The 26,177-nt window shown below is 37.2% G+C and overlaps 1 protein-coding gene across 1 annotated transcript in view; it reads right to left on the minus strand.

Annotated features, from left to right (window-relative positions):
- LOC131167326 (ABC transporter A family member 1) overlaps nt 1–26,177 on the minus strand; it is a 163,840-nt gene that overhangs the window by 21,490 nt on the left and 116,173 nt on the right. The window contains exons 30-34 of the mRNA XM_058126095.1: nt 16,225–16,482; nt 15,985–16,120; nt 4,038–4,117; nt 3,823–3,930; nt 3,396–3,546 (exon numbers count right to left, since the gene is read on the minus strand). Coding sequence (XP_057982078.1) covers nt 3,396–3,546; nt 3,823–3,930; nt 4,038–4,117; nt 15,985–16,120; nt 16,225–16,482 — 733 coding nt within the window. The remainder of the gene's footprint in view (nt 1–3,395; nt 3,547–3,822; nt 3,931–4,037; nt 4,118–15,984; nt 16,121–16,224; nt 16,483–26,177) is intronic.

Here is a 26,177-nt window from a genome sequence, read left to right on the forward strand (position 1 = left end):
ACAGTGGTGGTTTACACACAAGAAATTTTGTTTAACAACTCAACAGCAGTTGGCACCACGCAACTGTGGAGGTCTGGAACCAAACAATTTGGTTGGCACCATATAGTCCCATCAGTTCAGTTCCCCCAGCAGTCCACCGAAAATTTTCAGTTATATTAAGTTTTAGGCTCGCCGATTGCATACCTCAAATCCACAGTTTTCAACATCATTAAATAAACTTGACGGATGACACCACCTCTAAAATTTCACCACTTTTGAAGATGCTCTAATGAGAAAATCCAATTGATAACTGTCATAGTAATTCAGTTCAGATTCTTAGAAATGTCACACATCAAACTACTCTCATATTTGGTGAGCACTGTGACCATGGATCTCTGTTACAGGGATAAGAATTTTAGCAATGAATAAAACATTTACATGGGCATGGAATACATGTCAAACATGGCATCCAACACATCGGACATCTGCATGCCAAAGAAGAAGAAAAAGAATGATGATGATGATGATTCATATTCGCACTCTGGGTGTGAGAAGCAGGGAAGTGTATAAGAGGTCTGACTAGAAGCATATAGGAAGTGTCCATGTTATCAGCAGAAAAAACAGAAAAAAAAAAACACAAAAACATAAAACATAAAAGAGTATTTCTATAAACAGCATCTGAGAAGTAACAAAATATATTTTGATTTTGTCTCTAATTAATCTAAAATAATAAAATTCCAAAACAATGCCTACTAAATGTATTTTGAGGCAGTGACATTAAGGCCATAGCAACATTATGCTAAGGTTTTGGATAGGAAGAGCTGAATTGTGGTTTTAGAGAGAGTATTCATTCACCAAAAGAGGAGCCTGTAGGCTGAAAAAAAGGCACACATTACACCAGCAGCATTTTATTGCTTGTCCCTAGTGTCATTGGCATCATCAGCATCAGTCAGGCAACTCTGCGTTATTGTGCAATTTACATCCAGGGTTGTTTTTAAGAAATGAAAACTTCTCTGACAGTAAAATACATGACAAGTTAACATTTCTTCTATGCCCACCCAAATATATTTCTCTTTAAAAAAACCCTTAAAAGTTTTATGTGGAATGTATTAGCTGTCTGCTCTCAGGTTGGGCAATGAGGGTTGGAGGAGGGTAATCACTCATTCTTAAAACCAGCATTCTTAAGACCAATGAAAGAGTCGGGCAGAAAAGCTGCAAAAGCTCTCCCTTCCTGGTTCTCCTGTAGCTGGATCCTCTGGAACCACAAGAATCCTTAGCTAGAATGGTATTCCAACTCAGCACTTTTAAGATTTTGAGAAGAGTTGCTCTTTGGAGAGCACAGTATGATGACAGTTGTAGGCTGTGTTTAGGGGGGGAGTTATTGTCTATCATTGGCCTCTATGGTAGAATCAGTCGGGGATCGTAGAGGAGGTGGTTTACCCTGTGGTGGGTGTCAGTGGTTCAAGTCTAGTTTTTATTACACACCCATGCTATTTTATTTTTTCAAATAAAATTTCATAAAAAATCTAGATATTCCCACTCATGTGAACCACAAGTTTAGGATTCAACTAAAGAAACCTTCAACTTAAATGAAACATCCCCTTATTCAAATCCAAAATATGATGCTTCTTAGTCATGCTTATGTATCCTAAATTCCTAATAATGGGTGTTTAAGGATTAGAGACCCAAAGCATGCACCAAGACCTGACACCTGTATCCATATTCAAGTTCGTTCTTCAATGTGTGAGCAGTTAACGGAGCAATATACAAATCAAAAATCATACTGACAAAACTACTTTTTGAGTTTAAAAATAATAGTAATTTCATTAGTTTAGTAAGACAATTATTAAGACAAATCATAGTACTTTTTTTTGGGCGGGTGGGCATGTGGCAGCTCAGATGAAAGTCAATGCTGGTGAGGTTAATGGGCTCCTTGTGGTTTGGTCCTCCATAGTGATCATATGTGGTGCTTCTATCAGTGATAGGATCACTAAACCCAGTGATCTTCATCCCATCCTTGAGGAGGTGGTCCAAAATCAACTAAAGACAGTGATCTTGCAATACTATTTGGGCAATTTTTTCCCCACTCAAACACCACATAGACAAAAAGCCCTCATTGTGGCATTAGATCAATAGTATGAACCATATTGAAGTATACTTTAACTATATATAAATAGTGGTTTCAAAAACTGGTAATCGACCAGCTGATTTGGCAATTCTCAGCCAGGACCAGCCACATAAAAAAAAAAAAAACGAAATGAATTAAACTGGAGAAGAACTGGTTGGCCTGGTTTTCACCAGTAAGAACCAGTAGGAACTGGGATCAGCTTCTGGGCAACCACGCTGATTTAAAAAGAAAAAAAAAAAAAAAGGAGCAAACAAAAGCTCCTCTTGTTAACTTGTGATAGCCCTCAGCCTTGGCCTCATTTTGATGGTTTTAGGGTAGCCAGAAATTGTAGGTGGTTATCACATTGGCCACGGGGTTTTAGAGGAGGAAGAACTGGCAGTTGTCCCCCACAGGTTGGACTTGGTTGATCAGATGCCAGCAACACATTGGAAGACATATTTGCCCGTATTCAGGAGAGCACACACAGGCGAAAGGGACCAGGATCTCTCTAAAATTTCTATGGGCGCAAACGGAAAATGAAAAGGAAGGCCTGGTGCCACTATAATGAATTACAATGGTTAACGTTTTTATTTTGCAAAAATAAATTTGAAATTTGAAAATTATTTTTGTTTGGTTCTTGAGAAAGTGAGAAAAAAAATGTTGCTTCATGAATCATGGCTGGCTATTGGTGTTTGGACAACGACAAAGTAAGAGAAACATATGATATAAACAATATATATACAGACTATAGACAAGTTCAACCACTGAGTTGACCCACCAATCTGGTTTTAAAACCATGATATAAACATATGATATAAACAATATATGTCACATAAATGTATATAATATGCAATAAAAAAATAATTAACAATTAAATAATTATTAAATAATTTTAAATCAAGTAAAATATAAAATAAATAAATATAATATTTAGATTTAATTATAACACCTACACTATAAACAAAATTTGGGGATAGTTCTGGTATTAGATGGCAATGGCGTAGAACACAAGTTACTTGCGAATACACTTTGACCTTTAATCAGCAAAATGCAGCATCTTAAATGTGGTAATCTTAGATTACCCAGGAAAAAATCATCCTGCGAAGCATCAGAGATATAAAATCACTGCAGCCCTCACAGTTAGGTTGCCAAATGCCCCCTTATATATTGCGAACTCAGAAAGAGCAGAAAACAAAAAATCACATGTTTTACTCTGAATGCTCCAACAAGGTGAGTAAAATTCTTCATAGAACAGAATAAAAATGTAAAATAAAATCTATACTTTGCTTAAAAAGGACAGTAGTAGTACCTGTAGATGGCTCATCAAGAATAACTATTGGGGGGTCTCCAATCATGGCAATTGCTACAGATAATTTGCGCTTGTTTCCTCCACTAAGAGAGAATGATGGTTTATTAGCATGCTTCAACAAATCAAACTCCACTAACTTTTCCATGACAACCTGTCCAATTAACCAGAATTAGCAATTCCATCATGTAATTTTTTCACTACAAGTCAATGAGGAGTAGAATTGAAGTGCCCAATGTGTGGCGAGATTGATTCAGGGCAATCAGGTACATAATTCAAATACCGTCATAACCCACAACTGTAACTATTTTAATCTCTTCACGAATAAAAAAAAAAAAAATTGAGCCTCGGACCAAGTGAAACCAAATTTTAAACCATGACTTCTAAGGATATGATTGATGTTAGATATAAGCGTTTAAGCCATACATACATCTTCCATCCTGTAATCTGGGACACCTTTTATTCTTGCATAAAGCTCAAGATGCTCTTGGACAGTTAAGTATTCAAGCAGGGCATCAAATTGTGGGCAATATCCAATCTGGCACGCAAAGGAAATAAGACACAAAGTTAGGTGCACTTGGTATAATTGAACTGACAGTCTGCAATAAACCACAAAACAAATAAAATAAAAAAATTAAGACTTACATGCCGACGGATAATTTTCGGGTTTGAACATATATTTTTGCCAAAAATAAATGCAGTTCCACTAGTTGGGGTTTCTTCTCCTGCATATAAATAGTAAAATCAAAAGAGGAATTAAAGAAAATAAATTGTGTCTAATTTACCTGAATTAAGATAAAAATATTGGTTAGTTTATCCATTATGAAGTACATTGAGTTACTGCTCCATTGCTACCTAAGCATCACAGTTGCAAGCTGCAAAAACAGCATCTAGACATGCGGGGTAAGGTTGCATGGATCTGGGCCTCCCCAGACCCAATGCCCAACTGGAAAGGAAATTGACCTTTATGTAACTGGATGTTCATTTTAGTTAATGATTCCAAATCCAGAAACATTTGATGTGATATGCCAAGGCACACAAATTGGTAATATTCTAATTTTATACTATGTAGAAAGACATATCATTTGCATTCTTAAAATTGTTAAGTACTACTTTGTCTTGACAGACAATTGAAAACTTTAAATTAGGAAAGCCTGTTAGAGTAGCAATCATTTTAATACATAGTGGTATTTGTTTTATTTTTGAAGGGACATTTTTCTCATCAGGAATATATATTGAGTACAGCTGGTCTGGGAGGCATTCTCCTCTGTATGATACTCAATTCCCATTTCTTCTATGCCACTTTCTATAACCCTACTTTCCTACTCTTAGGTCAACCAAATCAGATTTTTCATGTTCACAAAATGGTATCAGAGCAGGACTTTCCTCAAACCTGATCAATCTGTTTTGATTGAGGGTTCCTTCTTCTCTGTGGCCGACTCTTAACTAGAAACCATTTTTTCTTGTTCTAAAATTATTTACTGTTTATTAACCATCTATATTCAATCCTGTGTGCGCTCATGTTTTTCCTGAGGCTATGATGTGAAGGCAATCATGACTCATTACTGGCAAGCTGCTGTTGCAGGCTGCTGTAAACCATGCAGGTCTGTGGTGTGATCGATCATGTGAAGCTCTAGAGTAGTCCATTTAATGCATTTTCCCCTTGCTGCTCTGTGTTTTGATGTCCATTCTATCCCTACAGTCCTTGTTGGTGCCTGGATATGCAACCCAGTTGCTGCCAGGTTCTGATTGTGCCTGCATATGCCACCAGTTGCTAATTGATCTCTCTTTTCCTATCTTAGATCTTTGATTGCAGTCAGTAATGTGCCTCCAAATTCTTTTATAATTGTGTCTGAATTTTTTTTTTTAATTTGAAAAAGAAACTTTAACGAAAATCAGAATAGAAGATACAAAGGAGGACAATCTGTCCTCGAACAGAAAACAAAAGAACAAAAAACTTATCATCTTAGATAAAGCATTCCAATCTCTGACAAAATCTTCAAAACAGCAACCCCTAAAAAAGCCTGCACTATAAGCCCAAAAAGAATCCAATTATAAATACTGCCCCAAATAAATCCCACTGATAATCACTTCCCTGTAAATAATTCTAACATTTCTTTCCAGCCAAATTCCCAACAATCCAGCACCAAGAGCACATCTCCAGATTCTTTTAGCATTCTTAACTTTCCCAAAATCAGCCAAAAAAAAGAAGAAGAAATACTCAGTGTATCTTCTATTGAATTTGGACAACCGCTAATTCTCCAAAAACCCCAAAAAGAAGAACAATGAATAAAAAAGTGACAGACATCCACCGAACTATTTCCACATAAGAAACACATCTGGCAACAAAGCTTTAGAAGGTCTCCTACTTTGCAGCAGATTGTTGGTGTTGACCCTATTAAAGACCACTAACCAAACAAAAGCCTGTATACTAGAAGGAACTGTGGCCTCTCAAGAATCCCATAGAGAGGAAAGATCACATTAATCTTACTAACATGAGAAATGAAAGAATTACAAGAATAATCCCCTGAAGGTCCAACTACCAAAATCTACGGTCACTCCTACTGGGGACACGACAATCCTGGTAGTAAAATCAGTAAAGAATTCAGCCCCTCCACCTCTCTATTGTTTAAATCCTTTCTAAAGTGAAAATCTCAAGAAAAGGAATCCTTCTCAACAATAAAAAAATAGGAAGTTGCATTGCTATGCCTGTTTTGTTTGTCGTGCCTGAATTTTGAAGGACTTGTGTCATCTTACTCATGCTTGCGATTCCTCCATGTAGAGTAGTCTCTGTTTTGTTGTTGTGGCTACTTCTTGAATTTATTAAGTTCTTTGTCTGCCTGTGATTCAACCTCAAGTGCTGTTTAATACGGCTTCTCATCTTGTGAGTACTGTTCTGTTTCTGTTGTGTGCTGCCACAACAGTCAGGTTGTTTGGCCGTGCTGGTCCATGCATTTTTCTATGATCTGTCATTCTTCCCACAGTGTGGTGGTTTCCTTTTGACTGGACATGTATTCTGTGTGCTGACTTTATGGCTTTTACAGATAAAGATTAAGCTGCTACTGTTGATGTGCAGATTACAGTGGTTCTGCCAATTATCTTTTACGGATGCAGGCTGTGAGCGTGTATATTAAAGCAGAAGGCAGAACCAAATACTTGGTGTAGAATCCTCATTTCACGACTCAAATGATTATAAGTGGATCAAGGAAAACAATATGGTTCTTGTGTCCTTGCTGGAATGGAAGGTTGTCACTAATCTAATGTTTCACTGGACTACCAAGGCTGAGTGGAGTGATCTCCGTGCAAGTTTCTCCAAAAGATAGGAATCAAACTCAAATATTTGACCTGAATGAATAGTTCTTCAGGTTCGACCAATAAAGTAGATCTGTCAAAAAATACTACTATAGTCTAAAGAGTACTCAGGAGGAGATAAATCGCTAACAACCAATAACTACAGATGTTGAGATGCTCAAAGAAGCAATGGACTGAATTTTTTACTACTGAATTTTAGTTTGGTTTTGAGTCCTAAGCTTCACATATGAAATCAAATTCTTGCCGAAGAATCCGAAACTCTATGAATGAGGTGTGTTAGAATTTGAAACATAAGCGGAGATGGATTTGTTTCTTCCTCTTCAGCTTTTCCAAGGATAGTTTAGTTACCACTGGTGCTTTTGCTCATGGGAGAGGCAGTATTAGAGGCAGAGTGATGCAAGTAGGTGTTGGAATATAAGAAAAATTCAGAAGTAAAGACAGATTTCTAGAATAGTGCTTTAGCAACCCTCTTTGCCTCAAGTAACAACTAAATCCGTAAGATAATAAAAGATGACTGCAGTGAATTTCAGTTCAGGAAATAAGACAATATCTAGGCACAACAGCAACTCAATCCTCAAATCAGTGCCTGTTTTGGAACTGTTTCAGAATGGTAACAGCGACTAGACCTAGCCTCCAAATCTTCACAACCCTAGCAGGCCTGGAGCCCAGCTGTGTGGAGAGAAATCTTCCCAAAGATAAATGACAAAAACCTCCTGGAAAGTGGCTAAAGATTCCTATTTTCTGCTAGGCCTAAGGCTTCCAAGGGAAGCCAACTCCTATTTTGCACATAACCCTCTCTAGAGACCACTTATCTTCCAAAGCCAAACCAAAAATAAATCCTATCACAAAAATACCCCTGAATATTACAAAATTGACCCCCAAAGCTAATTTGACCAAAATAAACCCCAAAATTATGAAATTACAAAACATATACCTAGCACCTATAAATAACAACAATTTGACATAAACAATTAATATTGCAGAATTGCATCATTCCCACCTTAGAAAGGACTCGCCAACGTGCAAGTTGTCAGCTTTGCAGCTTGGGACATTTCAGGGTCTATCTTCATGAATTTTCCTTGTTAAACAATGAACTCTTATAATCTGGTCTGCCAGCCCACTTTACCAAGGATGTGGAGTAAATTCCACCCCTAGTCTTCACCTCTCGCATGTGTATGATATCCTCAATTTTTTCTGCGTTGCTAGAAGTTATGTGGTGGAGTTCTTGCACTCTAGACTTTGTACGTCACCATGGAATGGGTACAAATCAGCCACATTAAAGATTGGTGATACATCCGAGCCATGAGGGAGTTCATCTTCACAGGCATTTTCACCAAATTTGCGCAGAGCTTTGCATGGTCCAATCTTTAGAATTTTCAACTTGTGGTAAGAGCCTGCTGGAAATCTCTCTTTCCGAATGAAAACCATCACTCAATCACCAATCTGATAGTCCTTGAATTGTGTATGTTGATTACCAGCTTCCTTGTAGAGTTGGTTCACACTTTCAAGCCTCCTTCAGACTCTTTCTTGGACCTCTTTCAAATTTCCAGCATAAGCAATAGCATCATCACTAGGCCCTGGATGGTTAGAGACATCCACGAGGTCAACAACTTGATTCTGATTTCTACCACACGCCACCTGAAAAGGAATTTGACCCCTAGATCTGTTAATTGTGCTACTATAAGCAAATTTAGCTTGTGGTAAGATCAAATCTTATTGCTGAATGCTGTCCTTTGCAAGGCACTGCAATAAATTTCCTTAACTTCTGTTCACCAGTTTAGTTTGCCCATCTATTTGAGGGTGATAGGCATGGCTGTACTGCAGTTTTGTAGCCAATAACTTCCATAAGGTCTTCCAGAAATGGCCACAGAACTTTGCGTCTCAATCAGATGTTATAAGTCTTTGGTACCCCATCTAATCTGACACTTCCCGAAAGAAAAGAATTTCCACATGGATCGCAGCCAATGTCTTCTTGCATGCAATAAAGTGAGCCATCTTTGAAAATCATTCCACAACTACAAATATGGAGTCAATACCTAGTTGTTTGTGGCAATTTGAGAGCAAAATCCAAGCTAACATCAACCCACGGGGATGTAAGAATTGGTAAAGGAGTGTAAACACCTATATTCTGCTGCTGCACCTTTGAAACTTGGCAAGTGCGACATCAATCAACATACTTATACCCATGTAGATGCATCAAAGGCCAAAAGTACCTTTCAGCCACTAAATTTAGTGTCTTATTCTTGCCAAAATGACCTCGCAAACCTCTCGCATGCAATTCAGATATCAAGTATTCCCTTAATGAACCTTGGAGAATGCATAGTGTTAGGGTGTGACAATGTAATGGGGAAAATGGGGGAGTGAGATACTGCTATAATTGTATTCTTCAGGGATTTAGAATGAATATATGAATATCTGTGTTATCGCTTGTATGGTGATTCTCTTGTAGATGAATAATACAAGTAGTTCTTTTCATTGTGGTGTTCTGTTGCCTTGGATTGTGATGTCTCTGATTGTTATAGTCTTATTCGGTGTATAAGAATATATTGCTCATGTGAAATCCTATTGTTCCTTGTTTTCCTTGAGTATTGAGACTCAACTGGTGCTCATGCTTGCAGGCTTGAACGTGTGAGAGTTGGCTGACTTGTCGAGGGAGAGCTCTCAACGAGTGCCACACGGCCCTTACTTGAGTCCCATTTTGGGGGTCCGTGACACATAGCTTAATACCCTTGAACACATACCCATCTTTCACAACAAATTCTGCACACATCACGATCCCTAGCTGCGTATTTCTAAAAATATTCAAGAAAATAAGGGTCTTGTTTGCACTGTTCCTCGATAAGCTCCAACCCAACAACACTAGTAGACATAGTTTTTTAGCAAATAAGCCTTTCTACTCAATGCATCTGCCACCTTATTTTGCAAACCAGCCTTCTGTCACAACGTGAAAGTTTACTCCTATAAGATGCCACCCGTTGGGAATTGAGATATCTCAAGGTCTCATGGTAAGAATTCAAAATAAATTCACTTTGAATTAGGTAAAGCTGCTAGAGTTTCAATGCTTGAACAATAGCATAAAATTCTAGGCCATTAGTAGAGGATTTTGTTGAGCCTTGTTGAGTTTCCTGCAGAAATAAGCCACGGGAGTCTTCTTTCTGGACTCAAGACAGCCTCGATTCCAATCTTTGACGAATCACCATCAACTTCAAAGGGCTTATCAAAGTTCGGCAAGGCCAAAATCAGTGCTTGGGTCATCATCTTCTTTTTCTCCTCAAAGTACTCTTCAGCCTCTAAAGTCCATGTTAGATTACCACTTTACCTAAAAGCTTAAGCCGTTAGGTTGTGGGCCAACAATGTATATCAAGCTTCAACACTCCCCCGCATGTGCAGCCCAACAGCACGTGGAGAGATAAAGACATGATAATATCACCCATTATAGGGAATATAATATTTTTTTAAATACCACAAAATAAACGCGGGCAACAAGACTAGAACCCAAGACCTCCAAGTAACCAGCTCTGATACCATGTTAGATAACCACTTTACCTAAAAGCTTAAGCTGTTAGCTTGTGGGCCAACAATGTATATCAAGCTTTAACAGTCCAATTGAACTTTCATCCTCTGAGACACTTAGTGATATGAGCAGCTATAGCAATGAAATTCCCTATAAATATCTTGTAAAATGTAGCCAAACTATGAAAAATTATTTTCTCTGTAATTGTTCTTGGAGTAGGCCAGAAGGTCATAGCTTCAATCTTTGATGGATCAACTTCTATTCCTTTTTCCAAGTCAATGAAACCTAGGAAGTCTAACCTGTCCACCATATATCTGCACTTCTTCCACCATATATCTGCAGTTCTTCATGTTGCATGAAGCTGTTTTTGCATCAAAGAGCTGTAGGATAGCCCTCAAATGGTTAACATGACTTTGCTGGTCTGTGCTTTACCCCAAAAAATCATAAAAGCAAACTACAAACTTCCCGATAAGAGGTCTTAGCACCTGATTCATAAACCTCATGAAGGTACAGAGTGCATTGGACAACTCGAACCGCATGACCAGCCACTCATAGCCTCCTTGATCTTAGGCTTTCTTGAATAAATCCCTCCTTGATCTTAGGATTTCTTGAATAAATCCCTTTGTAAAAAGTTCCCTAACTTGCTTTTGAAGCTTTTCATGCTCCTTTAGGCTCATTCAATAGTGGGGCAAATTAGGCTGTAGAACCTGGTAAAAGATCAATTTGATGTTGTATATCCCCATCTTTCCCCATTAGGTAACTCATCTGGCATCACATCTTTGAACTTATAAATAATTTCCTTGACATCATTTGGGAACTCCAACTGCAGCTTCCCTTTCTTTTGAAAGAGAATGAAATCCAGCGCATTTTCCTCACTTTCTTGAGCAAGATCCTTTTCATTTAAGAGAGAACAACCATTTTCTTGCCTCTTAACATCATCATCCTTCATCAATTTCAGCACAAGTTTCTCCTTTATCTCACCATTATTTAAAAAAAAAAAAAATGAATAACTATTCTTTCTTGATACCATCATGGATTGTGCCTCCGTTATATTGCCAAGGCCATCCAAGAAGAATATGACATTTATCCATGAGGAGTCGCATAAAAAAAATAAACAAATTCTTTAAAGGAACCAATTGAGAAATTAACAAGGCATCTTGAAGAGGTGATTACCTCAATTCCTTTGTTGAATCGCAGTTTGGTATGGTTGTGGATGTCCTTCAGTTTTCAATCCCAACTTGTCTACAATCTCTTGAGAAACCAAATTCTCACTGTTCCCACTATCAATTATCAAGTTGCAAAGCTTTCCACCAGCTGTACATCAAGTTCAGAAGATATTCTTAGGTTGCCAACTGTTGCTTCCAGCTGGAGGGGAAAGTAATGACCTTCGAGTGATTAAAGCCTCACAAAGGACATCACCATCAATCCCTTCTTCCACCACATCCTATTCAACTTCCAGTTGCTCCTCTCCGAACATCTCATCAGTCACATATCTACCTCTTTGGCCCCTATGTCCTCTTCCACCCCTTGCAGCCATGTACCCACAAGATCGAACTTGCTTTGGTATCAATTTAATGCAAATAGGGGTAGGAATGCAATAAAAATTTAAAAATAAAGGCTGAGATATTAGAATAGTGTTTTAGCACCCTCTTTGACTCAAGTAACTACTAAATTTGGAAGATAATAAAGAGGTGAGAGCTGTGAATTTCAGTTCAGCAAATAAGACAATTTCTAGGCACAACAGCAACTCAATCATCAAATCAGTACCTGTGTTGGCACTGTTTTAAAACAGTAACACTGGCTTTCTGCTAACCTCGCATGCCTTTAGCAGCGATGGAGGGACCCATAGGCACTGGCTGCACTGAGGGGTCGAATCCTCAAAACCCTAGCCTCTAAATCTTCACAAACCTAGCTGGTCTGGAGCTGAGCTTTGGAGAGAAATTTTCTCCAAAATAATGCCAAAAAACCTCCTGGAAAAGTGACGAAAGACTCCTATTTATACTAGGCCTAAGGTTTCCAAGAGAAGCCAACTCTTATTTTGCACATAACCCCCTCTAGAAAACACTTATCCTCTAAAGCCCCACCAAAAATAACTCCCATAAAGAAACCTCTGAATATTGCAAATAGACTGCCCAAAGCTACTTTGACCAAAATAAACCCCCAACGTTCTGAAGAATGGAGGAAAAGTACATTAGTACCTTTGTTAAAAAAAGGCGATATTTAAAACAGTAATAACTATCGTGGAATTAATACTATGAGTCAAATGATGATATTATGAGAAAGGGTAATTGAACATAGAATAATTTTAGAAATGAAGATTTCATAAAATCAATTTGGATCTATTATGCAAGCTGAAGGGGAAATTGAAGAAGATGCAATATATAGAATTAAAACAGGTTTGATAAAATGGAGGAGTGCATTAGGTGTGTTGTGTGATTGTAAAATGCTCTTAAAATTAAAGGAAAGTTTTATAAGATGGCTATAAGGTTAGCTATGCTTTATGGTTCAGAATGTTGGGCAAATTAAAAACATGTACAAAAAAATAAACGTTGCTGAAATGTGAATGTTAAGGTGGATGAGTGGTTTAACTCTAAAAGATAAATTAAGAAATGAACATACATGTAATAATTTAGGCATAGCACTGGTTGAAAAGAAGATAAGGGAGTGGCGGCTTAGATGGTTTGAGCATTTGAAATCCAACCCTAATAGATCACTTGTAAGGAGAAGTGAGTTAGTTATTGTGTTTGGCATGAAAAGGTGTAGGGCTAGGCCTAAAATAACTTGGAATGAGGCAATGAGGAAAGATTTAATAGGCCTTAATCTAATACAGGAAAACACTATTGATCAGGTGAAATGGCGAAAAAGGAAGGCTTGTTGTTGTTGTTGTTGTTATTGTAGTATGTGTTAAGAGTTATGTTAGTAAGTATGAGTTAGTATGGGCATTATGGTCATTGGTATTGTACTTGACATATATTATAAGTTTGTGTGTGTTGGGAACCCTTTTGTTTGAGACGAAGTATATTCTTGATCTTCTAGATGAGACTGGGCTATTGGGATCCAAACCTATTCATACACGAATAGATCCTAATAGTAAGTTAAGTGTTAGATTGGGGTGATCAAAACTTTAACACTCCATCATACATGTAGCTAATTGCACATGAAGAAAAATGATAAATAACGCCCATTGCAAGCAATAAGATAATTTTTAACAACCACACAAAAAATGCAAGCAACAAGATGAGCCTAGGACATCCTAGTAATCATAGCTTTGATAGCATGTTAGACCTCACATCGCCTAAAAGCTTAAGTTGTTACGTTGTGGACAAACAATGCATATCAAGCTTTGATAGGCCCATATTGAGTGAAGAACTCATATAGTTATCATTGCTTTGGATTTTTATTAAGGATACTTGGTTATATTTCTCCAAATCTAGGTAGGGTTTTCTTGATGTTCGACCAATTCTATAATGAAATAAAGAATCATTAATCAATTTGGCATTGTAATTAATGATTTTTGATCTCATAATGCTCTTGATATCCAGTTGGGACATATTAACCTCATTGAGGCTTTTCTTTCAAGTATTCCTCTCTATTTTTTGTGTATATCTTTAGAATTACATTAAGGGTTGTTAGAAATATTGGGAGAGTCATCAACTATTTATTATGGTCTAGGATGGGGGGGAAAAGGGATCATTTGGTGAGTTGGGAGTTAGTTTTTAGGTCTAAAAAGGAGTGGGGTTTGGTTCATAGGTTGGTGTCTAAAAACATTTTCTTTAATGGATAAATGGCTCTATTATTTCCTTTAGAGGGGTCCTCCCTTTGGCACAAAGTTTCTAAAAGTAAATTTGGCTTGCAGGTAAATGGGTGGGATTCTAATATGGAGCTAAGATTTCTCTAAAGAGCCATTGGACGTGTATTTGCACATATATTCTCTTTTTACCCCTTCCACATTCAGATTTGGGAACGCATTCAGATGAGTGATTCTTCATTTTGCACCTTCTTTACTTGTTTGTATAGGCTGTCCTCTTTGCACAATGAACCCATCCTTTTCTTTGATTGGGGATGGTTTCTCTAGGAATTTTCATTTTCGTACATCTCTTCATTATAAGGTGTTCAAGCTTACATCCTTATTATGTTTATTGGAGGTTAGTTGTCCCTTTTAGGATGGACTATCGGTTGTGGATCCTTGATTCTTCAAGGGATCTTCTTGCAAATCTTTTTTTGAGCATACATATAAACATCAAGAAATAAACTAATGTGGCAAGGTCTATTGAAGCATAATAATGAGCTATGGCTCATACTATGGGTGAGCTTATGTGGCTGAAATCTCTTATGTCAAAGATGGGGTTCTTGGTAACGAAGAAAATAGATAAGCTATCTGATAATCAAGCTGCCGCTTATATTGCTTGCAATCTAGTATTTCATGAGCGAATGAAGGACATTGAAGTTGGCTATCATTTTTGTGAGGGATGCTGTGTTGAAAAGGGTCATGAGGACTCCCTCTGTGATCAGTTAGGTGATGTTTTCAAAAAGCCTTTATTCAAGCCCGCCTTTTCTAATAGTTGTAATAGGCGAGGGTTATGTGATATACACCTCCAGCTTGAGAGGGAGTGTTAGATGAGACTGTTATTTTAGTAATTAGGCTGTGTCAGTGGGGTTTTTTTGTCCATAAGTCTTTTTTTTTTTTTTTTGTATTATTAATATATAAAAGGGCAAACTTGGAGTCATACATAGGGCTCCAAGAAATGGCCGCCTCTTCTTTTACTTGCTTTCTTCTTCTTTGATCCATCTCAAACTTTACAACACATTGGGATACGTGTAGGATCCTTCAGTATCTCAAAAGCATTTGTAGGAAAGGGAGTTGTACATGTATAATAGGGGCTCTGATATTGTGAGGTACTCTGATGTCTATTGTGCTAGTTTAGTAGAAGATCGAAGGCTTACTACTGGGTGTTGTACGTCTAAGGGAGGTAAACTTGTTACCTGGTGGTGTAGTAAAACAAAGTACAATGGCCATATCCAGTCCTGAAACTATACACTGACTATGGCTCTCACAGTCAGTTAATTTGGTTGAAGATTATGTCAGTGATGGGATTTCAAGTAATAAAGAAGATGAAGTGTTTTGTGATATTCAAGCTGCCAGCTACATCCCCAGTAATCTTGTTTTCATTAGGGGACTATGCACAGAGAAGTGAACTGTCATTTAGTAATAAATGTTGTTTTTGAAGACCAGGAGCCAACCATGAGTTTGTTCACTAGGCCATTTGTAGACCTGGCTTCTCCACAGCCTCTACCAAGCTGAGGTTGGGTGATATTTACGCTCCCCAGCTCAAGGGGGAGCGTTATTTTGGTATCAGGTGGGACTTTTATGTGTTCAGGTTTTTTTTGTTATCAGAGATATATATGTTAAATAGATTGGCTGGTTAGGAAGCATTCTACTCTATAGATATTCCATTCCCCTCTTTCACTCCTATGCAACTTTCTCTAACCCTAGTTTCATATGTTTTGGTAAATGAAATCATATTTTTTTGGTTCAGAAAGAAACTCCCCATAAGTAAATGAATCCAAAACATCTCAGAAATAGTATCCGGCAGCAGCAAGAAGCAGAAATGGAAAAGAATAGTCACTCACAATATCACAAAAAAAAGAGTACATAATAGTGGTATTATGAAATGATTCCTGTCTTTGATATGCTAATTGTGCACATAGTTACAAAATTAAGACAATCCTATCTCATGTATCATTTATGGTAGCATGGACGTATACCGGAAAGCATCGACAGAGTTGTAGTCTTTCCTGCTCCATTTGTTCCTAGAAAGCCAAAACATTCTCCTTCCTGAACTGAAAATGTTAATGAGTGAACAGCAACTTTAGCACCTTGATGCATCCGACCTGGATAAACCTGAAATTGGTGACAAATATTACTATAACCCAAAAGGATATGGCCGAAGTGTCATAACCAAGAAAATAATAATAGGACACTTGCAAGCCAGAAAAGAGAAGTACCTTCCGAAGATTATGCAAATAAATAATGCCATTATTAGACGAGCCTGAAAGTACCCTGTTTCTTTCAGTTTGTACGTCTATGTCTTCATCAACATTAAGAGCAGGAGTTTCTGATGCTAGAAGGGGTTCTAAATAACTATTAGAACTTCCACATAAGAGATTTTTTATGCTCCTCCAACACTCCTTGACCATGACTGGAGTTAATTTTTGAGGTGGCAAAAATTCAAGCCCAAGCGCTAAAAGGAAGTAAACAATGCCCTGCCACAGGTGGAAAATTCAATAGAAGTAGAGTGAGCTAACTGTCAACATAAATATTATATTTCAACAGATAACAAAATATTTTTTGCATATAAATGAAGTATGGCTGCTAAGATACAGCAGTGTTTGGTGCTTATATAATATACAATGTTAAAAAAATGCCCTGCCACAGGTGGAAAATTCAATGGAAGTAGAGTGAGCTAACCGTCGACATAAATATTATATTTGAACAGATAACCAAATATTTTTTGCATATAAATGAAGTATTGCTGCTAAGATAACAGCAGTGTTCGGTTCTTACATAATATACAATGTCAAAATATATATATATATATATATATATATATTGCACACTGGATCTGTATTCGGTTAATCCAATATGCATAAACTTTGTTATGCACTTCTTTACTATTTATTTTATTTAGTTTTACAGAAAATTGGGATCTTGTTCGTTCAATACGAATGTACACCTACGAAGTTTTTCTCTTTTTTTTTTCCCCTTCTTTTTTTAAGAAAAGGAAAAAGAGAATAGGATTTTATGCACTGCCCTCTCAACTACTACTTCATAGAACTGGCTTGATGCACAGATTAAGTTATCAGTTCTAAACAGGACCATTTGTGCTAAAGATGAACCTCCACCATTGCTAAAAAAATAAAAGATAAAAATAAATAAATACGGAAAAGAACCTTAGAGCTTCAGATTTTTGGAATCTGGTAGTGGAAAGGGTGACGAAGAGATTAGATGGTTGGGAGAGGGCCTTTTTCTCTCTTGGAGGTAGAATAACGCTTATTCAGGCCTGTCTTTCTAGCATTCCACAGTATTTCTTGTCTGTCTTCAAAATTGCAGCGGGGATTGCTAGTAAGCTTGAGAGAATCATGAGAGATCTCTTGTGATCTGGTGTGAGGAGTAGTAGGGACCATTTAGGGAGCTGGGCAAAGGTTTGTAGGTCTGAAAAGGAGAGGGGGCAGGCTCTTGGTACTTTGGTGTCTAAGAACACCGAACTTTTAGCTAAATGGCTATGGGATTTCCTCTTAGAAGATGCTTCCCTGTTGCATAGAGTTAATCGAAGTAAGTTTGGGTTGGATGAGAATGGGTGGGATGTAAATGCTAGTTTGAGATGTTCATTAGGGAGACCATGGAGGCCTTTTCTCAGATTTATTCTTTATTCACTCCTCACACTAAATTTGAGGTAGGGAGGGGTTTCTGGATTCATTTAGGAAAGACCCATGGCTTGGGAATGCTTCTTTTCCCAGTTCCTTTCCCCTGGTTTTTAGATTTTTCTCTAATCCAAATATAGTTATTTCTTTCTTTGTTGGCAATTTGAGTAGTTTGGTTTCTTGGAATCTCGACTTAAGGAGACCTCTAAAACAATAGGGAAATGGTGAGGCTGTTATCCTTCTTATCCTTACTGAATGATGGCAATCTGTCTTTGGGTAGCAATGTTTGTTCTTGGTCTTTGGATCAGTCAGGGGTGTTTACTTGCAAATTATTCTTCGATTTCTTGACCTACTCCAACTCTTCTTTTCCTCTCCATCCTATTATTTGGAAGGTCAAAGTTCCCAAAAAAATCAAAGCTTTTACATGGTTGGTTGTACTTAACAAAATTAATGACAATAACTTGCTGCAGATTAGGAGACCTTTGAAGGCTCAGTCTATATGTTTACGTGCTCTGTTATAGGAATTCTGAGACAGCGTCCCATCTTCTTTTGCATTGTGATTTTTCTTGGTGGAAAAAACTGTTTGGTATAATGGAAGAGAGTTGGGTTTGTCCTTCTTCAGTGTTAGATTTGTTAGCCATCTCCTTCAGAGGTTTTGGAATTGGGAAGGATAAAGCAACTTTGCGGAAGTGTGGAATCTAAGTCTTATGGGGTCTATGGAGAGAGCATAACGAACAGATGCTTTCTGGGAAGTAGTTAAACTGGACACTAGTGTGGGAAAATATCCAGTATATGGATTCTTTATGGTGTCTCGGGTTTGGTATTTTTAGGGGAGCCAGTTATTTCCGGATTTACAAAGGTATTGGAGGAACTTAGTGGTTTAATGTTCCTTCCTTTTGGTTGTGCTTGATTTGTTATTTATGTTTGTCCCAGACTATTATCAGGAATATCTTATTCTCCCTACTTGTAAATTCTTTCTGTATTGAATTTTATTTAGCTATCCAAAAAGAAAGGAAAAAAATGATATGGAAAAGAAATGAATATCCCATCAACTAAATGAAGTGATTTGAAGATGAATAGCTGAACACTAAAAGGCTCAACCTGAAAATAATTTAATATGCTCATACAAAAACATGAGCAACAGAAAAGCAATAGGACAATTCATGGATAGATGTTTATGAAGAGTTGGTGCATGAAAAGAAGAAGAAAACAAAGACTGAAACACTATAAAACTATAAATCTCACAAGTGTGCATAGGAGGGTTTTAAATCAAGAGAAGGACCCATGAGAAACCAATGACCAAGAAAATTCTACCCTAATTCTGGGTTTGATGAGGAAAACCAACAATCAAGTGTATTGGTCATCAGTCATTTCATTATTATTATAATTGTTAGAAGAGATAGGCGTTTTTAGTAATTTTGTGGTGAAATTAGGGGTATTTTGTCTTTCAATATTTTTTATGATTAATATATAAAAGGGCAGACCTGCAGCTGAAAGTAACTCTCCAGGAAACTGCTGCCTCCTTCTTTCTCTTTCTTTCTTCTTCTTTTCTTCTTCTTGCCTCCCTCTCCAAACTTTACAACATGGTATCAGAGCATTAATCTTCTCCATATCTGATTTTTCTTTTTTTTTTTTCTTGACACACTGTTTTTCATTTTCTTTCTTATCTTCCCCTAATCAGCTCTCATATCTGATTTTCTAGTTTGTTTGAGTCATTTAAGGTCATTTTTTATCTTGGTTTCACTATGCAGTTCATGGTGATTTTCTGATGTGAAGTTGCACTCTGTTTCTGGTATCTGCTGTTGCTGTGCGACACTCTTTCTGGTATCTGCTGTTGCTGTGTTGCTATTTGCTGGTTGGTTGTGGCATGATGATGTTGCATGTTTGTGATTGATTGCTGGGATCTTATATCAGTTGCAGGTATTTTTTATTGGTGTTCAAAGACTTTATTTCCTACACTAGCCAACAGTTCCAGCTGCGGCCAGCCATCACACCTGCAGCTGCTGTGCTGCCGGATTGTTTATCAAGTGCCTGCAGTGCTTGCTATGGACTGCCCACTTCCGCATGGTCAAGTAATTTCTTGTAGGATATTGTAAGTTATAACTTATGTTCCATAGTCTGAGCAAGCCCTCTTGAAGTTCATAAGTTCTGCTCTGTGCTTGTCTGTGCTGCCTGATTTCGCATTGCTGCTGTGTTGTCCATTCCCAGTAGTGGTGTGCACTTATTGTAGGATATTAGGGGTGGTTTTGATGGTCTCTACAGGGAGAGCTTCCCATGTATTTCCGAGCAATTATCTTTTGAGTGGCTCAGCTTGCGGCAGTGTTCACACCAAGGTCTTCCTTTCTGCATTTTTTGGCTTGTCCCAGCAGAAGTTACTCTTGAAATGAGGGCAGACATTTCGGGCCCATTGTTTCTGATCAGAATCAGCTCCTTCAACATCATTTTGCGACAGTTCTCCTCTCGCCCATTCGAATTCAAGGTGGAGGTGGTTTCAGTCTGGCCGTCGAGAGCTTCAGAGGTGCTTGACCCTCTGCTGTTGACAGCTCCTTCTGCTATCGTTAATTAGGATTATAGAAACCCCTGCTCTGATACCATGAAATCAGAATAGGTTTTCTGTATTTCTTGAAAATGAATAATTTGTATAAGCCGACACATTATACTTATAATACAATCGGGTATGCTAAAGATGGAAACAATCTCCTAAAATAATCTCTCTTAATAATAGACAATTCTCTACATAAATATCCCCTAAATCATTCTAAGACAATCGGGATTTCCACACCTACAAAAGGTTATTAGTTGTTGATTTTATTAAGCACAATAAGCCATATGAAAGCCTTAATTTTTGGGGGAGCTTTTGCCTTCCAAATAGATGAATATAGGGGAAAACAAGAATTAGAAAAGGTCAAAAGCTCAAAAAAAGATACAAGAAGATATTCCTGAATAATCCAAAGCCCAAGACTACGTATCCCTAGTTGAAGAAAGACAACAGTTGTTCAATAACGAATAACAAGGATGAAAGTTTCAACAGTTCTTTATTGTTAAGAGGTCTTCTAAAATGAAAATTCCAAGAAACCAAAGGGCTATCAGACTCAACCTCAGATCTTTCAAAAATCGAATCTGAGAACCCATCCCCACCAGGAATTTAATGTAAGCCGTAAAAAAAGGATAAATTTGAGAAATAGATCTCCAAGGGCTCTTTGTTGAGCATCACTCATTCTCACACATCCCATACTTGCTTCTAATCACACTATGCCAAAGGGAGCGATCTTCTAGGGGAAAACGACATTACCACTTAGCTAAAAGGGCGATGCTTTTAGACACCAAATTTCCAAGATCCAACCCTCCCTCCAATTTAGACCTATGAATCTCATCCCATCTAACTAAATGATATCTAAAACCCTCGACCCCAGACCACAAGAAGTCCCTCATGATTTTCTTAATCTTCTTAGCAATCCCCATTGGCATTCTAAAAACAAACAAACAATATAATGGGATACTAGATAAAAAGGCTTGGATGAGAGTGATTCTAGTCCCTAAGGAAGAAAGAGCCCCATTCCAACCGTCAAGCCTCTTAGCAACTCTCTCCACTATTGGGTTCCAAAAATCTGCACATCTAGGATTGCCCTCCAACAGAATCCCAGATAACTAGGAGGCCACTCTAATATACCACACCCCACAATAGAAGTTCGCTCCCTAACTCGATCAACAGGCACATTAATATTCACTAATCCAATTTTTCCCATATTTATTTTAAGCCCCGAAAATCTTTCAAAAATTTTTGAGGATAAAACACAATTAAAATAAGACTTGTGACCTTTTAAAAAGAAACTGGTATCATTTTCAAACTAAAGATGAGAGACCACAACTCCCTCTCCCCACTTCAACCCTCTCACCATCCCCTTATCCACCATTCTATTCAATCAACGTCAGCACTCAACACATCAGCTAATACAACGAACAAAGGGAAAGAGGATCCCCCTGTCTAATGCCTTTCAAAGTCCCAAACTAGGATTTAGGTTCCCTATTCACTACAATGAGATCCACACATTAGACAAACAACCCCCTATCCACCTACGCCAACACTCACCAAAACCTTTTCTTGGAAAAATTTTATCCAGAAAACTCCAACTAATTCCATCATAGGCTTTCTCAAAATCCAATTTAGAAATAGAACCCCTCTTCTTCCTCCTCCAAATATCCCCGACAACCTCATTAGCCACCAACATAGCATCCACAATTTGTCTCCCCCCTCCTCCCTCAACACAGAGGCGCTTTGAGCCATAGAAATAGTCTTATCCAGCACGGCATTCAACGTATTAGCTAGAACTTTGACAATTTTATAAACACACGAGACTAGACTAATAGGTCTGAAGTCCTCCACCTTAATATATGTAGATTTCTTAGGCACGAAGGTAATAGAAGTAGAATTAATGCTTTTACTCAACCTTCCTTTCCTGTAAAATTCAGAAAAAAGTTTAAACAAGTCATCCTTAATAATATCCCAACAATCTTGAAAGAAAGACATTAAAACTATTTGAACTCAGAGCCTTATCCCTATCCATCCCAAAATACCCCTCTTACCTCCTCCTCAAATAGTCTCTCTAACCAAAGCATCTAATCTCTAGAAATGGGATTCCACTCTAAACCCTCAACCATCGGCCTCAAGCCTCCTCCTCAGAATATAGATTTTCATAAAAATTATAGATTATAAAAGCAATCCAATTAGGATCATTGATGATAGTCCCTCCCCCCTGCCTATAGCTCATTAATCAATTTTTTCCTCATATTTCCATTAGCAAGCCTATGGAAGAAACCAATATTACAATCACCTTCCCTGACCTATTTGAATTTAGATTTTTGCCTCAAACTTCTCAATTCCTTCAAAATCACCTCTTCCAGCTCATTCTTTAAGGAGATCCTTCTAGCCTCCTCATTCTTCGAGAGATTTGTCTCTTTCCTTTTTATCCAACAATTCCAACTTACCTAGGATTGTGGATTTTCTAACTCTAACATCACCAAATACCTCATTATTCCAAAATTTTAGCTTTTCAATAAGATGTTTCAACTTCCTCGTAAACCTAAAACCTTCCCAACCCCTCCCTATATCTTCTCCCCAAGTGCTTCTCACTAAATGAAGCATGATCCAACCTCACATTCTCAAGCCTAAAAGAAGTGGGACCCCAAGCTACCCAACAAAATTCTAGCAGAATTGGAAAGTGATCATATGTAGGTCTCGGAAGAATAGTTTGGGAGAGATTATAGAATTCGTCCTCCTTGTTAACAGTCTATTTCTCCAGGGCCAATTTAGCCAATATTTGGGTAATTTGGACTTAAATGAGCAATCAAGGGGAAAATTCGAACCCAAGAGTTGAAAGTTAGAGCCTAGCTCTCTCTCCCTACATTTTCAGTGTGCAAATCATGCGGTCAGAGTACCATCAAACCTTAATTTCATGTTTTGAGGTCCATTTAATTAAGAATAGCAGGTTAACCTCCTTTTAGTTGAATATTTTGATCAAGGGTAAGGCAAAAAGAAGGCCCAAATACCCTTTAAATGAGCGAGGAAGTCATTCATGACTTCAGGGGCATTTTTGGAAAGAAAGGAATTAAGCTTAAGAAAACCTAACCCTTGCTCTATAAAAAGACCTTCATATCACGCGGGAGAGAGGCACGGAGAGAGGGAGCGTACGTACAATCTATTGGAGAGAGAACAAGGAGAAGAGAAAGAGAAGGAGGCTACATTCAACAAAAGCCAAAGGCCAATGCTCGTACTACTCAACTCCCAAAGGATCAAGGCACCAAAAAATAAAGGTATGTCTATTCTCTTTGTTTCCTAAGAAAATCCTGCATATTGAATGCTTGAGAATGATTTAATGGCTGGAGTTTGTTGTTGTAACATGCGCATAAGGGTAAGGGTTCTTCAAAACTTGGACTTTGCTCTTGTAATCATAAAAGGTCAGATTTTTATTTGCATACACTTGCTGTTTACCTGCTGTAAAGTCATGATCACATTGAGAAAAGGCATCTTGATCGATTAAAAGGGAGATGGATGGAGGAGGGTGGCGGCTAGAGAGAGAGAAAGAAAGATGCTTCAAAAACTCATTTTTTTATGAGCATGGAGTGTTAAAAGGGTAAAAAAAAAATGCAAATTGAGGTTCAGAGGTTCAAAACAGGTAGAAAACTAGGTCGAAAGGGCTTTGGAAAGCTTAGAACCATGCAGCCACCATTACAGCCATTGATGGCCAGCTGTAGTATGAACAGTAGGTTTTTTTGCTAGTTTGGAGCTCTATTTTTTCTTGGGGATTGGTTGCCAAAGAAAGAGAGTTTGAACGGCGATGTTCTGACATGATTCCAATGTCGAAGGAGGCCAAAATGAGAGATTGAAGGTTTTAGGGTTTCAACATCTCTCCGAAACAGTCGCCATATCCTGCCTATGCATATGCTAAGCGCACGTGCAGTCACTCAAACTGGTTCACATTCAACCGGTCGACCGGTCTGTGCAGACCAGTAGACTGGTCTGCCTCTATTTTAAAATTAATTATTTCTTTAATTTAATAAATCTGTTTTAAGTTTAAAAAATAAATAAAAATGGTTTTTTAATTGAAAAAAATCTAAAAAAGAAAATAACCAGAAAAAAGTTCTTTTTTTATTTTAAAGCCCATTTATTAATTTATATTATTTAATTACTATTTATTTTTTATTTTATTTTATTTGACTTTCTTTAATTCAAAATTTGGTTTTCTTTAAGGTTTTTACACAATTTGCTGGATTAAATTTTTAGGGGACCCATTCCTAAGATTTAGGACTTTTTTAGGGTTTTCTTTTGTCCTTTATTAGATATTTTATTGAATTAGCTTATATTTTCTCTCAAATTTGGCCTTTATAAATTGCTAAAAAATCAGAAAATTGCAGAAAAATCCCATAAAATACCAAAAATTTCTAGAGTAATTTTCAGTGTGGTTTTTAATTTTTTGAAGTGTTTGGACCATGATTTTAAATAACGATCGTTACGTAGCATAACAGCTGTTATGTAATGGAATTTCCAGGCCCCAATACTGATACAGACCGCTATAGTGGTGAGGAAAAAAATCACGGCCGTAATGGCCGTTACACCCAGTTACACTATTGTCCCCCACTGACAGCCCTATATACTGAAAAATACCTCATTTGTTCCTGATTTTTCTGAGTTTTGCTGCAATTCTCCCTCTCCCCAAGGTCATCCGGCTTAGATCCAGTGATCTATGGCTACCAAAACAGAAATTTGAGCTTGATATCGCCATATGGAGGTGATCTACTGCATCCCCTTCCCTTTGAAATTTTATCCATTTGGGAAGAAATTTGTTGCTGTTTGGAAGTGATTTGGGTAGATTTGAGCAAGAAATCAAACTAGAAACTTGGGATTTGGGTGGATCCAAAGAGGATTTGAGGCTTTGTTTGAAGAGGGTTTGGGAATGGAGGACGCTTTGTGCTCGTGTGTTCCTGAGTCCTGAGTTCCTATTTGTGGGTTTGCCCACTGCCAGCGTGTACAATTTATTTCTAACCCACTTTTTTTATTTTTTATTTTTTTTGTGCTAAAAAAAGTTACTTATTAGCTTAGCTAGTTAATTTGCTACTTATGACTTAAGCTCAAACAATGCTTATAGCTTAAGTGCTTAATTAGTTAATTTGCTACTTATAGCTTAAGCATATGCAATGTTCATAACTTACTATTTCCACTAACTACGCGTACTTAGTTACTCATACTTTTAATTGCTAATTTGCTACACTTATTGCTTAACTAACTAATTTGCTTAATGAGTCTAAATTGCTATATTTTTTTATTGATATTTTGAATGTTAGAATTTAAAAATTAAAATTTTTAGAAAATATAAAAGAATATGTAACTATTAAATATAAATTGTTAAGTATTAAATACAATGAAACTACTATCTAGTTAGTCTTAAGTTGCTTAATGGGCCTAAAATGCCTAACCCCAAATGTCCCAAATTTTTATGCTTGCTTCATTATTGACTTATTGTCGATTTGAATAGTAAAATTTTAAAATTAAAAATAATAAATTTATATGGAACTATTAAATGTGACTTTCATATACTGATACTAATGAATTTATTGTGTATGTATAATCATATATTGACTCATTTTATGTCCCTAATTAATTGGTTTTCATTTTCAATTACATTTATAAATTTTTTAATCATTAAAGCAGTGGAAATTATTTTTTAAAAAAATGACTTCCCTTGTAAACATCGCACTAAAATTAGTATATAAATCATGTTGCATATTAAAAAGTGTTTTTTTTTTTTGGGTTCAATAAAAGTGGTCAAAATTCATTAAAAATCATGTTTTAAAAGATTCCATGCTTATTCTTCAGTTTTGACATGGTTGTGCATGCATGAAAATAATTCACTATGACCACTCCCCATTACGTAAAATTCACATCTCCCGTGTCCTGCGACAACTGCAACATTACCCACGACCACGATTTAAAACCATGGTTTGGACCTTGTTTGTGTCTTAATTTGAGTATGAAGGGCAAA

The sequence above is a fragment of the Malania oleifera genome, chromosome 11 (genome assembly GCF_029873635.1).
Source record: "Malania oleifera isolate guangnan ecotype guangnan chromosome 11, ASM2987363v1, whole genome shotgun sequence".
Classification (NCBI taxonomy): Eukaryota; Viridiplantae; Streptophyta; class Magnoliopsida; order Santalales; family Ximeniaceae; genus Malania; species Malania oleifera.